At 43.6% G+C, this 14,368-nt stretch overlaps 2 protein-coding genes across 2 annotated transcripts in view; one reads left to right on the forward strand and one right to left on the reverse strand.

Annotated features, from left to right (window-relative positions):
• Window positions 1-534: 534 nt before the first annotated feature.
• cdk9 (cyclin-dependent kinase 9 (CDC2-related kinase)) lies at window positions 535-5,765 on the forward strand. The gene is made up of 8 exons (XM_079735565.1): window positions 535-642; window positions 744-857; window positions 1,160-1,241; window positions 1,454-1,544; window positions 1,739-1,905; window positions 2,314-2,485; window positions 2,835-2,983; window positions 3,440-5,765. Exons 1-8 carry the CDS (start codon window positions 590-592, stop codon window positions 3,803-3,805), a joined length of 1,194 nt encoding a protein of 397 aa, XP_079591691.1. The 5' UTR covers window positions 535-589; the 3' UTR covers window positions 3,806-5,765.
• Window positions 5,766-8,622: 2,857 nt separating this feature from the next.
• The window catches only part of LOC307075163 (folylpolyglutamate synthase, mitochondrial-like), a gene marked incomplete at both ends in the record, with an annotated part of 29,933 nt that continues 24,187 nt past the window's right edge, over window positions 8,623-14,368 (reverse strand). The window contains 13 exons of the mRNA XM_079735666.1: window positions 8,623-8,978; window positions 9,076-9,142; window positions 9,274-9,349; window positions 10,262-10,412; window positions 10,820-10,903; window positions 11,037-11,184; window positions 11,301-11,378; window positions 11,498-11,600; window positions 12,889-12,950; window positions 13,194-13,271; window positions 13,623-13,737; window positions 13,895-13,959; window positions 14,102-14,155. Coding sequence (XP_079591792.1) covers window positions 8,623-8,978; window positions 9,076-9,142; window positions 9,274-9,349; window positions 10,262-10,412; window positions 10,820-10,903; window positions 11,037-11,184; window positions 11,301-11,378; window positions 11,498-11,600; window positions 12,889-12,950; window positions 13,194-13,271; window positions 13,623-13,737; window positions 13,895-13,959; window positions 14,102-14,155 — 1,437 coding nt within the window. The remainder of the gene's footprint in view (window positions 8,979-9,075; window positions 9,143-9,273; window positions 9,350-10,261; window positions 10,413-10,819; window positions 10,904-11,036; window positions 11,185-11,300; window positions 11,379-11,497; window positions 11,601-12,888; window positions 12,951-13,193; window positions 13,272-13,622; window positions 13,738-13,894; window positions 13,960-14,101; window positions 14,156-14,368) is intronic.

The raw sequence follows: 14,368 nt of genomic DNA on the forward strand, positions 1-14,368 counted from the left end.
CGATTGTGTGTGTGTGTGCGTGTGTGTGTGTGTGTGTGTGTGTGTGTGTGTGTGTGTGTGTGTGTGTGTGTGTGCCTGCGTGCCTGCGTGCGTGTGTGCGTATTTCGATTAAGGCAGAAAATACTGAAAAATGAATTGAAATTGAAAAACGTATAACCAAATACGTTCTGCCTTGAATACTATGCGGGAGGTAAGCTATATATATATATATACCTCAGCTTAGAAGACGGAACTTCAAAATGTACCAGATGTGAACATATGAAAGAATATATGGAGAGATTAAGAATAGTCTTACGTAATAATAATTCACTCACACCATTAATTAAGTAGTCTACCTAATCGAACATAGATTTCCCTGTTGTTTGAGCAACAGTCAGTGGCAACTTAAAACCGTGAAGAAAAGTAAATAAAGATGAAGTGACATTTTTCTCATTCATTGAGGTGAAGCAAGTTCCACCCTCGTCCAGTAGGTGGCAGCCTGCTCAAGCTCGTTTCATGTAATTTGCAATTGCATGAAAAAAAGAAGAAGGACCGGGAAACAGGGGAAGAAGAAGGACTCCGTCTGCTATACTGTTTACCAAATCCAGAGATGCAACGAGAAAAGACAAGCAATGCGGCCGCTGCCGCTGCTGCCGCTGAAAAGTATGCGAAATATCGTCATAATCTGTGGTTTGCTGCCGTTCGTTTTCGCTTTGTTTGCTTCGACTTGTGCTAGTTGGTGTTTTAAAGTCTGTTGTCCCTAGGCCCGACCGAGAGGCCGCCATCATGTCCAAATACTACGACGGCGTGGAATTCCCTTTCTGCGACGAGTTCTCAAAATATGAAAAGCTAGCTAAAATTGGACAGGGGACGTTTGGGTGAGTAAAATGAAGCGGTTACGTCTATATCTTTAGTGCCATTAATGTATTTGGTCATGTTACCAACTTTCAATGAACAAAGCACAGCCTCCGATTAGCCTTTTTGCTAGCAAGGGTTAATTAAAGAGACTAGGTAAACACAGCCTTTTCAATGCATTTCATCCACTTTGGGACGTGGTTGACTTAGTTAGCGAGACTACCCAGCTGTATAATAGGATTGTATTTGTACATTCCTGGGTGGCTTTGCTTCTATACAATCATTACCTGGCTTATATTGGTGTTTGATTCTGTGATTTTTACAGAGAAGTTTTTAAAGCAAAGCACCGGCAGACTACGAAAAAAGTTGCACTGAAAAAGGTTCTCATGGAAAACGAGAAAGAAGGGGTAAGATTTCCAGTGTGTGTTTTTGCCACAGTCTCAATATTAATCAATGTAAATTAAGTCAGACTTTCTAGTCATGTGAAATGTAAATGTGTCCATTCCAGCATTGCATAGTGACCCTTGAAGCCTAGCTGTATTTTAGATAGCAGCTCTCTATCTCGTCTCGGTTAGTGTTGCTGTGCAGTATCTTATACATTATGCTCTCTGTGTTGTAGTTTCCAATCACAGCTCTGAGGGAAATCAAGATCCTACAACTGCTGAAACATGAAAACGTAGTAAATCTGATTGAAATCTGCCGAACCAAAGGTTGGGGCCATGTCTGCATTGTTGTATAGGTGTATAATGTTTATGCATTTATTGGTGAATACATCGGCTTGGCTGCCTTTCACATGTTCAACATATGTTTATTTGGGTTAGACTCATTATGTTTGACCATATAAACAGATTACATTCTTTTGTTATCCTGTTATTTAACAGTTCTCTCTCCTTCTCTTTGCCAGCCACTCAGTTCAACAGATACAAAGGCAGCATCTACCTGGTGTTTGACTTCTGTGAGCATGACCTGGCCGGGCTGCTGAGCAACGCCAATGTAAAGTTCACCTTGGCAGAAATCAAGAAGGTCATGCAGATGTTGCTCAATGGCCTTTATTACATCCACAGGAACAAGGTGAGACATGCAACGTTGTTTACATGCTGCCAGGTGCAGCTTTGCTCCTTTGGCACATGCTTTGCTACAGTCGCACTCCTGTAGAGATACGGCGTGTTGGACTTATACAGCATTCCAATAAGGGCTTTAACTGTTCACATCAAAATCCGTACCATGCGGGAGGGCCGAGAATAAAGGACCCCTTATTTTGGCCCATTTTGGAGTAATAACCATATAATCACAATAAAGAGTAATGCTTTATATTAGTGTGACTTTATTCTGTAGACTCTGGACTTGCGGCTTAACATGGACTTGGAAGTGAAAGGCTCATGACCTGAATTGTGACAAGATGACTTGTCTTTTTTCATTTGAAGTTTAAATATTAAATAGGGAAGTTATTCATGTTTTAATGGTGGCATTGTGGCTCAGATCCTCCACAGAGACATGAAGGCGGCCAACGTGCTGATCACCAGGGACGGCGTGCTGAAGCTGGCTGACTTTGGCCTGGCCCGAGCCTTCAGCCTGGCCAAGGGGAGCCAGGGGAACCGCTACACCAACCGCGTGGTCACCCTGTGGTACCGGCCGCCAGAGCTGCTGCTAGGTAAAACATCTGGGCTCATGACCTTAGAAACACAAGAGCGCCCCCGCAAGCTTCCTTTGTATATTTGTTGGAAGGTGATTCCTACAAATGACTGTTACGAAGCCAAAAACAAGAAACTTAATCATCAAACAACCGTTTGCCGTTTGTTGGATTGGCAGTATGCAAAAGGCCCTACCTGTGTGAGTGTAAGTGTGTGTGTGTGGGATTTAGTTCATTTGCCTCAATCCTCCACTTACGGAATGAGAATGGTTAGCTAGAACGATGACAAACATATGCATCACCATCGTCTCCCCTTTTGCCTCGGCTGCGATTGACCACTGACGGGGCTGTGGGCCCGCTGTGCTTGCAGGAGAGCGGGACTACGGGCCGCCCATCGACCTGTGGGGCGCCGGCTGCATCATGGCTGAGATGTGGACCAGGAGCCCCATCATGCAGGGCAACACAGAGCAGCACCAGCTCACGCTCATCAGCCAGCTGTGTGGCTCCATCACCGCTGACGTAAGCCCCCCTCCCTCCGCGGCTTCCTCTGCAGTTTGACGTGTGGCGTTGTGTATGGCGATGCCATGCTCATCGCCATGTTAATTAGGGCTGGACGATTTGGGGAAATAATCGAATTGCGATTATTTCGACCCATATTGCGATTTAGCATTCCATTTTTCTTTTTAAAGTTCCTTATGTTCAGTATTCACTAAACATGTAAACTGCTCGTTCCTTTAGGCCAGGCCTATGTGTTGTGATGTAACATTTTTATTTAAATATCGAATTGTAAAAGATAAATATGAATCTTACTGAACTCCAGTCAGTAACAAAATAAAGCTCTTTTTTTTTTTTTATATTGTTCTGAAACGTAAATATTATTTGTAGTTATTACAGCATGTGGAATAGAAACACCTATTGAATCCAAAAATGAACTGTTGCAACACTAATATCACTGAACCCAATTTACTGACCCAGGTGTGGCCCGAGGTGGACAAAAAGTACGAGCTCTACCAGAAGATGGAGCTGCCCAAGGGCCAGAAGCGCAAGGTGAAGGACCGGCTGAAGGCCTACGTCAAGGACCCGTACGCCCTGGACCTGATCGACAAGCTGCTGGTGCTGGACCCGGGGCAGCGCATCGACAGCGACGACGCGCTCAACCACGACTTCTTCTGGTCAGACCCCATGCCGTCAGACCTGAAGAACATGCTGTCCACACACAACACCTCCATGTTCGAGTACCTGGCCCCGCCCCGCCGACGGGGTCACATGCCCCAGCAGCAGCCCAATCAGAACCGGAACCCGGCCACCACCAGCCAGACTGAGTTCGATCGGGTGTTTTAGTCGGGTGCGATACACTCCGAGGAGAAGAAAAAATAAACACACAAAAATAATAACATTTGGACTGGGCGTTTGGACCGTTGCCCCCGGCGATGTAAAGAAAGGCGGGGAGAGTCTATCCCTCTTGATGGAGGTTGGAGTTCTAGACGCTGTGGGAGCAGCAGGGCATCTGTTACCATGACAACGTTTGCACTGTATTGGGGGGTTCTCTCCTTGCTCTGGGCCGTTTTTACCTCGTTGATCCACATGTTGAAGAGTCGATGGCAGATAATAAGGTTGTCGATCAAGAATGTAAACGTCATGAAGAGCCAAAGGCACCACACTGTCTGAGGAGTGGTGTATAGCTACATGTAGTCCTCTCCAGTCTGCCTCTTTACGTGTGTCGCTCCGATTCCCAAGTTATAGTGACGTGCTCCCAGTGTTGCCATCTCATGAAAACATGTTCCGTTTTTTACACCATTCATCTGGAATTGTGCGTCTAGCACGTGAAGTGACCTTGTATTAAATATTGGTACATTCAAAATGTGCATGTGTCCTGCCCTGTAGACTGCTATGTCCTGTTTTGCCCCTGATCCGATTCGGCATAACACAGATCTGCCGCAATGCCTGGATGTGTTTGGCAATGGCTACTACTCCAACGGGAACCAAGCGGTCGACAGCATTTCCTTATTAGTCTGAAGGTGGCCCAACTCATTTGTTCTAAGGCTGGTCCACTGAAAAAGGGGTATAGGGCCATACTAGTTGGCCATAAGCCCTTAAAACAGCACACCTGAAAAAGGTTATGAAGATTTATTGCTTACTTTTTATGCTGCAGAAAATATTGTTCTTATATAAGTATCTCAGTCAGTTCATCTGGGTCGTCTGAATTGTTTATATAACTTATGCTGTGCCATTATGGGCGGTTCCATGACGTTATAGCATATGAACTACACACTGTTACAGGTTGTTACAATAACATTTAGGGCATTTTGCAGATGCTTTATCCAAGCGATTTATAACGGTTCATACACACCGACGGCGGAGTCAATCATGCAAGGCGAGAGCCAGCTGATTGGGATCAGATGGGGACCTGGGGTTGGGTGTCTTGCTCAGGGACACCTCGAACCTCAGGAGGAGCCAGAGATTGAACTAGCAACCTTCCGGTTACAAATGTACAAATGCTCTCCCTCCTGAGCTCAGCTGACATTGTTGGATTGCTTATAAGGTGAAATTACACTGTTACAAGGACACTCCTGTCATCGACTGTAATATTTAATGTATTTAAGAGGAGGACGTTCAACCCTCTGTGGTTTAACGGCTTCATTCCTATAGACTGGATTGTTTTCTTTTTCTGGATGAACCTGATTTGTGAACATGCAATGGCATGTTCACAAATTTCACTAATTTCACTCTTGTCTCTTCTACATTCTTCTTCAATATTCGTTGATAATGATCAATTTGCATAGTGTGAGATAGAGCTTAGATCGGGCCCAGAAAATCAAGCCCGACCCGACCCGAGCCCGTGCACGTTCTGTCTGAGCCCGGCCCGGCACGACACATGAACTGTAATTATGAGCCATGTGTGGCGTTTTAACTTAAACTTTTAACTTTAACTTAAAACTAACTTCAGCGCGGTCCATTCAAAGATAAAAAAAAATGAATGGTCTGCCTCTTTCCTTATGTTTGAGGTTGGGCATCGACATAATTGTATTATTATTGTTGATGGAGTTTAGCCAAGGATTTACCCTTCACCAGTTTTCACCCTGGTGTGGTTTTAATTCAATACATACATGGTCATATATTCAACCTTCTAGCCTAATGATTATCGACTGATGATTGTGGATTCATCTGATGTCTGGATTTTGTTTCCAAATGTATTGGAAACATATCTGTATTTGTATGTATTCACTAACCACAAACTGGTACCCTGTCTCTACTGCAATGTACAAATCATCCTTGGACTTTGGAACTCTATGCCTTGAAAGTCCACACTACTAAATAAATATCATAATCATATTTGGCATTTGATTAATAAGATGGTTCTGTGTGGAGTTCTGCATTTGTGCAGTTGAATCTAAATGGCTTTCCATGTGAACATGCCATTTCCACCTAATTTCAGTCTGGTCTCTTTTACATACTTCAATATTCTTTGATAATGATACATTTTCATAGTTTGCCATCGAAACCAATGACTAAACTTTAGCATCTCTGACATAAACCTAAACACCCTTAATCCTGAATGGAACCACTTAAAACGCGGCTTTAGCATCTCTGACATAAACCTAAACACCCTTAATCCTGAATGGAACCACTTAAAACGACATAACATCTTAATCTTAAACTTCATCAACGTTACACCTACATTTTATCATCCTTAACTCTAACCTTCCCCGCTTGAGAGCCAAGTAGAAACAACATAAATGCATGAAAGGATTCAAATCCAATATATATATATATATATATATATATATATATATATATTTATTTTTTTTACCTTTATTTTACCATGCAAGAATTGCTTGAGGTCAAATTGCCTCTTTTTCGAGCAAGGCCTGGCAAAGTTGACAGCAGTAAAATATAGTGACAATATACGACAAACCTTAAAAGAAAGCACAGACATGAGAAAGCGACAAATACAGTCCAGAGGTTGAAGAAGGAGGAGGAGGTGAGTGCACAATAAAAGCAAAATTTGTCATGATGATAAAATACTAAGCAGTGAAACATTTACACATAATGTTTTCACCCACCTATACTTGTACAGTTGGGTTCATGTTGTCTCTCCCATCACCATCCCTGTGTAGTGTAGCCCTGTTTACCCATGTCTTAGTTATTTTCCTTATCATCCCATGTTGTGGAAGGATTTCATTAAGACCGTTTTATTTTGGACTCATACCCTTATCAGTTGACTACTTTGCCAGCTTTTTTATTTTTTGGATGTAAATTGAAAATGATTTTACCCGGATGATTAAATGGAAGTTAAGGAAATGCTTACTTGTACATTTAGAAGCATAGATGTTTTGCATGTGATGAAATGTAATTGTGATAGTTATACTCTGAGAGTGGTTCACGTGTTGCATTCACGAGTGCCAGGTCACAGTTTGCGACCTGGCACTCTGCAGGTGGTTGTTGAAGAATCTGCTGAATGCAAGTTTCTGTTGAACGAGTTTAGTAACGTGCTCATCCAGTACCAGTACTCATTTGTTTTTTAAAGGACAATTCCGGTATTTTGAACATTGAGGCCCCTTTCTGGTTTGTCTAGGGTGAAATAGAGTGTTTAACACCGAAATTTTGAATATTGGTCCTGTCTCCAGTATTTGGCTAATTTCGAATCGCCCCTTCCTGCTTCACAATGGCTGGCTATGGGCATTCACAAACACCCCTCAACCTTCGTTTACAGAAATGTGAAACTCATCGAGTGGTTAGTGGTGTTCGTTGACGTTCCTCATCAAGTAGCGTACTGAAATACAGTTTCTGTCGTGTTTTATTTGGCATTTTGTAAATCGGCATTTTGTAAATTAAACGGAAACCGGACCGGAAACGGAAAGGGGGGCTGGTTGTGGTGTTTTCGCTCGGTTCTAGCCCTACTGTTGATACGGAGAACCGAGTGAAAAGACTACAACCACCCCCCCTTTCCGTTTCATTTGCAAAACGCCGATTTACAAAATGCCAAATAAAGCATAAAGCGAGTGGGGTAAGATGAACCAATAAAGAAACGCCCCCCAGGGGGCGATACAGCCCCCGTTGAGAAACTATGGTCTAGGTGAAACGTTGGTGAAGTTTAGGATTAAGATGTTTATGTTGTTTTAAGTGGTTCCATTCAGGATTAAGAGTGTTCAGGTTTATGTCAGAGAGGCTAAAGTTTAGTCATTGGTTACGATGCCACTCTATGAAAATGTACCATTATCAAAGAATATTGAAGAAGAATGTAGAAGAGACCAGGGTGAAATTAGGTGGAAATGGCATGTTCACATGGAAAGCCAGTTAGATTCAACTGCACCAACGCGGAACTCCACACAGAACAATTTTATTAATTTAGTGGCAACCACGATTATGATATTTATTTAGTAGTGTGGACTTTCAAGGCAGAGAGTTCCAAGGTCCCAGGATGATTCGTACATTGCAGTAGACAGGGTTCCAGTTTGTGGTTTGTGCATTCATCCAAATGCAGATATGTGTTTCCAATACGTTGGAAACAAAATCCAGACATCAGATGAATAAAGGTCCATAATCAATAGGTTAGAAGGAATATAGAATATGTATTGAATTAATTACAATGTCATCAAACCAAAGTACAAAAGGGTTAGTAAAGTATAAACTATGCAAAAATCTTCTTTTTTTTTTAAAGTTTTTTTATCATTGCTTTATTGGCGTAATCTGAGGAGAAATCTATGCCATAAACAGAAATATTATAGGCATATATATATTTAGCAGAGTAGGCCTAAGTAACAAATGTGTTCAAAGTTACACAAAGTAAAAAATAAAAATAAAAACGCCACACATGTTGCAGCTCACGTGTCTCCTCCACTCGCACGCATCCCAAAATGAAATCGGGCTCGGGCTCATAATTACAGTTAATGTGTCGTGCCGGGCCGGGCTCAGACAGAACGTGCACGGGCTCGGGTCGGGTCGGGCTTGATTTTCTTGGCCCGATGTAAGCTCTATCTCACACTATGCAAATTGATCATTATCGACGAATATTAAAGAAGATTGTAGAAGAGACGAGAGTGAAACTAGTGGTGGGAAGGGCATGTTCACAAATCAGGTTCTTCCAGAAAAAGAAAACCTATAGGAATGTAGCCGTTAAACCACAGAGGGTTGAACGTGCTCCTCCGAGGCCGGATCTACTTGGAGCAGGACGAGGGGTCCAGGTGTTTCAGCGCCCCGCCCACCAGGTGAAGGCTCCCCGTCACCAGGACGTGGATCTCCCTCACCTCCCGCAGGAGCGCGGCCTTGGCGGCGACGCTGGGCTTCACCGGCGCCTCCCGCTTGTCCGCGTCCCGGGACAGGAGGATGGGGTCCCGGCCCTGAGCGGCCCACTGCAGGGCGCTGAGGATGCAGGGGAAGACCAGCGCGCCCGGGCCAGTGTCCTGGTCGGGGGGCGGAGACTCCCCGGCGCCGTGGAGCCGCTGCCAGCTCCTCTCGTTGTCCTGGCAAACACTCATCATGTCCTCCACCGACGAGTCGAGGTCCTGCTGGTCTGCGGGACGAGACACATGTGCGCACAAGAGAAATGTAATGTTTGTCATATTTTATTAACATTAAAACTATTTCTGCATGATTTCCGGTTATATTACCTAAGTGACAGGATGCGTTGGCTTCGGTGATATTCGGGCAGAACACAGCAAAGTCAAATTGACATGGCTGAAACAAGATAGAATATTGACTTGAAACCAAACCAACAACTGCTCAAAGAAGTGTGATCCACAGCACGAAAAATAACAGCTTTCTAACGGTTGATTATTCATCATGATAGTGGTGGGTGTGTGTCTTACCACCAGTAGTTTTAGCATGGCGGCCGGGTCTCGCCCTCCTGTGACGTTGAACAACAACACTCTCGCAACGGGGCCACTGCAAAACAGCAATACAGCTAGTTACATACTGCATACATACTGGCTGATAGTCTGAACCAATTCATGGATTGGATTGCCAGTAAACCCAACTCCTTCTGCTCAGGTGATCAACCCTTTAAAGATGTGAAGCCAAATATCTATGTAAAAAAAAAAGGAGCTATTCTAGTTCTGCATCTAAATTCACCAACACCTACACCTGTACCCCGCTCAGCCAATCCCCTATTACTTTACGCCCTTCTCTGTAGAGAAGGGCGACGCGGACCTTTTGTCAGGGTTCTGGGTTTGTGTTTCATGTGTTGGACTTTTATTTTTGTTTTTCAGTGGTATCTCCTGGGCTTGAACTTCCTGTGTTTGTAATCTTCCATGTCTCTTCGTGTTCCTCAGTTCTACCGTGTAGTTCCCTGTGTATTTTGCTATGTGTCCGTGCCATGTCTTGTCACCTGTCTTCAGTTGCTATGTGTTAATGTTTACTGTCCCGTATTAGCCCTTGTGTATTTCCTGGTTTGTGTTGTGTGATTAACTTACCGTTATTTGTTGTCCTATCCATGTGCTTCAGTTTGGTTTCCCTTGTCTTGTGATTCTGTGTCTCCACCCCTCACCTGAGTCCCGTCTACTATCCTCGTCATTACCTTGTTCCCTGCCCACCTGAATCTAGTTATTAGTTGGAGGTTGATTGTTGTCTTGTCCAATGTTCTACCTTGTTCCCTGCCCACCTGTGTCTTGTTAGTCATGTGTATTTAAGTCCTTGCCATGGTTCAGTTCCTCGCTCGATCATTGTTTCTGTTGTCGCGTGCACCTTGTGCCTCGTGTTTCATGTTTCCAGAGCTTTGACAGGTGTGACACCTTTGCATGTGGCGCAGGATGCAGGGAGTGGGTTATCTGGCCTTTAGAGAGCGTTGCCTTTTTTCACCTTGCGTTCCTCTCACAGCGCACCGCTGCCTCTTGGAACCAGCTCACGCAGGCCTGCATGCTGCGCATGGTGTGAGCCCCGTCCAGGAAGTAGGTGACCTCGCCGTTCTTCAGCGTCTGGGTGCGACCCGCCCACACCGTGTCTGCCAGCCCTGCACACGCCAACGTATTTTCCACACTTGCATCAAGGTGTGTTTGCATAATCTTGCAAGTGCCAACCTCATGCAACTGCTACATGCATGTTGCATGAGGGAGTTACTGTTATTTTGATATTAAATCGACCAATCCTCTCAATAGAGCTAGTATGGATGACAGTGCTACAAGTGAAGATGGAACTCCAACATTTCACGTTTAGATTATGGCCATGTAGCTTATAAATGTTGAAATATAAATAATCATTTTTGTCTAAGGGAAAATTTAGATCGGCTGCCAACTCTAAATGACAGCAGTTTGTGCTGGAAGCTCCCTTCACACCGCTGCTTACAGAGTTCCTTCCTTTTGAGTGTTCAGAGGAGTGAAGGGATGTCCAGTCTGATCTCATGAAAGAATAGTGCGTTACCTTTGGTCATGATGGGGCTTGGTGTGAAAGGAGTGGCCAGAGGGACCCCTGGACCCTCCAGAGTGGTGGAGGGAAAGTTCTGGTCTGTAGGAAGAGAGTAAGTTAGGATTAGGATTAACAACAGCTTGAAGCAGTACTAGTTCAACCCATCCGAAACAACGATTTCTGTCATGGAAACCGATCCAAACATGAAGTGATGGAGGTGCCCTCCACATACTCTGCAGACGCCTCCTCTGCAGCCAGGTGTGACTCAGCTGCAGGGCCAGGGAGGCGTTGGAGCGCTGATGCTGTCCGGCCAGGCCCAGCTGCAGAGGTCCACAGTCCGTCTGGTAGTCCTCCAGCTCTGGACAGACCCACAGGGGACACTGGAGACAGACATCAGGGTTTGTTATCGTAGGACATAGGGGTTTCAGCCAACATGCTGCACTTTTAAGTGATTGAATGGTTTGCAATTCATGACTTTTATTTTTTGTTCACTTACCTCTATCTCTGTGGCTCTCTGTTTCAGGACAGCCATGGAGCCCTTAGGCTGCTTGACCGTGAATGCAGGAACCTCTGGCTAACCAACAAAACAATACACATGATCCTCTCTTAAAACTCTGTCAATAACTTTTTTTTTTACAAAACATGTTGAATGTAACAGGGTGGATCCCTCTCAACATTATATGGGGAACGCACCTTAAAGATTCCTCCTTTATGCCAAGCAATCTTCTCGATGGTGTCCCCAAGAATCTGAGTGTGGTCGATGCCGAGAGATGCGACGCCACACACCCATGGTTTCCTGATGGGAGGGGTGGACCACAAGCCATGCAGGAGGGAACAACACATCATCACATTCGGTCCACACATTCAGCGACTGGCTACGACCCAACCCACTAATAGAGGAGCTGTAATCCCAAGGCCTGATCAAAACGTTATTCTTATTGGACTCTATTCTTTGTTTTAGTGTGCAACAACTTATAGCCCCAAGATTCTAGAGCAGGTGTTTTCAAATTGGGTGAATGTGAGCCTCCCCTTAGAGTAGGTAAGGACAGCCGAGCCCCCCCCCCCCCACCCCCCAAAAAAAATATATATTCCCGTCCGCCTGACCTAACACGCCTCTTCAGTAAATGCCATCTTTTGTGTGTTCCAGGCAATGATGACTTTCAATAACTAATCAAATGTAAATGTTTTTTAATATTGTATTTGAAGACTTTATTTCCACAACTTTTTCAAAAGTGCATTCATTGACGATTCTTTGCAACAGCAAAATAATTTCCAACTTCATGCAGGCCTAATTGAGGCTACTTTTAAAATCACTGAACATCAGTAGGCCTATCCACAAGTCAACAATAAAGCTACAACCGACGACACCCGACGGCTGAAATCGGCGCTGTGTGTCTGGGCCTTAAGCGCACATTTGAAGGAGATGCACATCGTCTCGAAAGAAATCAGCACAATGGACAGCTCTCGGATCAATGAACGACAACGGCATGTTATGAGATCGAACAGATTCACATATTTTCATCAAATTTGTTTACGATTTCAGCCACATAAAACCACAGATTTAAACCACAAACAAAATGAGCCATACTCACATCATTTGCACTACGAGTAGCATCAACCCTATGGCCCAACCAATTTATGAATTCAAGACACAACTTTGACCTTCAATTTAATCATCCATATCAGTGATAACAATAAGGCCTCGCTTTTGATGGCAGAGGTGTTCGATGCGGGGCTGCACTGCAGAGAGAAATAAACGCAAGTCGTGCTCCAGCTGCAGCCTTGATCTGTATTTGTTTTTAATCAGGGTCAGTGTGGAAAACCCACACTCACACAAGTAGGTTGAGCTGAAGGGGATTAGGACTTTCATAGCCTTTGTGGAGATATGGGGGAACTCGCTCTCCACAGAACCAGAAACGCATTCAGGATCATATTTCCTACGTTTTTTCTCCTCCCTTAATGCTGACTTCTGGTGACTTGGGACAAGGAAACTATGCATTTTAAAACTAATACAAGTGTCCAATGTCCAAACTAAATAGGCAGCAATGTTTTAAAGAAATGCAGACAGAATGGTGCACACTTACTTAAAAATGTTTGTGGAATCATAGGCGCCGCCGATTCCCACTTCAACTACCGCCAAATCCACCTGAATCCAGGGTTATGGATGATGCATTTTAATGACAATTAATGACAGAGAATTGAGGAAAAATGCAGATAACATAGTATGCATCGTGTGATGCCCTGGGACAATTGAGCTCCTGCGGTTACACTACACTTGATGCATACATAAGAGACAAATAGAAATATTGGGATCCAGATATTTGGGATCATGAACTTAATGAATACATCCTTAAGGGAGATGGTTAGCAAAATTGAGGTGCATACATACCTTCTCCTGCACAAAGATATGGAACCCCAGAAGGGTGAGAAATTGGAAGCAACTGGGCATGCTGCCACTGTGTGCCTCCTAAAACATCAAAGACAGCAATGTAAGAAGATCAATCAGACCTCTCCTTCTCTGCCCGAGTCTCCATTTTAACATTTATTTCATCAGGAATACTCAGAGTGTAATCTGTTTTGCGTCCAGTAACAATAAAATAAGTCAAGTCGTTTTTTAGATGCCAAAATCGTGCATATTATACCTCTAACACCTATTGACAAAGTTATCAGCAAGCCACATTGAAAGTTCCTCAAAGACACTTAAATTAGAAGGTTGTATGCTGCAACAAGGAAGAATGGAAAGGTGTGGCGTTTAAGGAAGGGAGTTCTCACATAAATAAATCGATGATTATTTCCAACACAAATTGACTGCTCCAACCTTTGTTTCACCCAGTCTTCCATAAATCTGCCAGAAATACTTTGTGAAAAGCTCTTTTTCAATTGGCTGTCCATTGATGCGAATCCTCTCCCTTTCTTCAACCAAGTGTGGTGAACTGCAAAATAGGAAAGAATCCTCACATCATGGCAATTCCATTTATAATCAAAAACACATGCTCAGTTCATTCTGATTGGCTGGTGATAATGTTCATGTTATAAAATATTTAAGAGAACCAGTAAAATTGGACTGGGAACTTCAATACTGGTTTATACCTGAAAAATCCTGTTCGAAACCCGTAGCTTCTGAGAATTTGCTCTGTGAAAGCACATGTTGATCCCTGAAAAATGTACATCAGAGATATACACTTTAGTGTTGCTAATCAGAGGGCCTGTTCCTAACATCCATTGTTCATGGATTACTGAATCGAACTTTAATGTTTCATGTAAAAAACATATGACTTCTGAGGGAAATTCACTCACCTTGCCCTTTCTCCCGGTCACATGAATGATATTGAGATTGTCAAGGTCTTCCACCTTTGCAAAACAAACAAATTAGTGTAACTAAAACACACACACACACACACACACACACACACACACACACACACACACACACACACACACACAGTGTTGGGAAAGTTCACTTTCTATGTGAACTAGTTCAAAATTCAGTTCACAAATTTTAAAATGAACTAGTTCAGTTAAACGTTCATAATTCAAAATTTTGAACTAAGTTCACAGTTCCAA

Source organism: Pollachius pollachius (assembly GCF_949987615.1).
Source record: "Pollachius pollachius genome assembly, chromosome: 4".
Classification (NCBI taxonomy): Eukaryota; Metazoa; Chordata; class Actinopteri; order Gadiformes; family Gadidae; genus Pollachius; species Pollachius pollachius.

Bases quoted from the DNA above. Each gene is read 5' to 3' on its own strand.
- cdk9 (XM_079735565.1), top strand. From the start codon at position 590: ATGCAACGAGAAAAGACAAGCAATGCGGCCGCTGCCGCTGCTGCCGCT. The intron at 858-1,159 runs GTGAGTAAAATG...TGATTTTTACAG, and splicing joins ATTGGACAGGGGACGTTTGG to AGAAGTTTTTAAAGCAAAGC. The intron at 2,984-3,439 runs GTAAGCCCCCCT...TTACTGACCCAG, and splicing joins GTGGCTCCATCACCGCTGAC to GTGTGGCCCGAGGTGGACAA.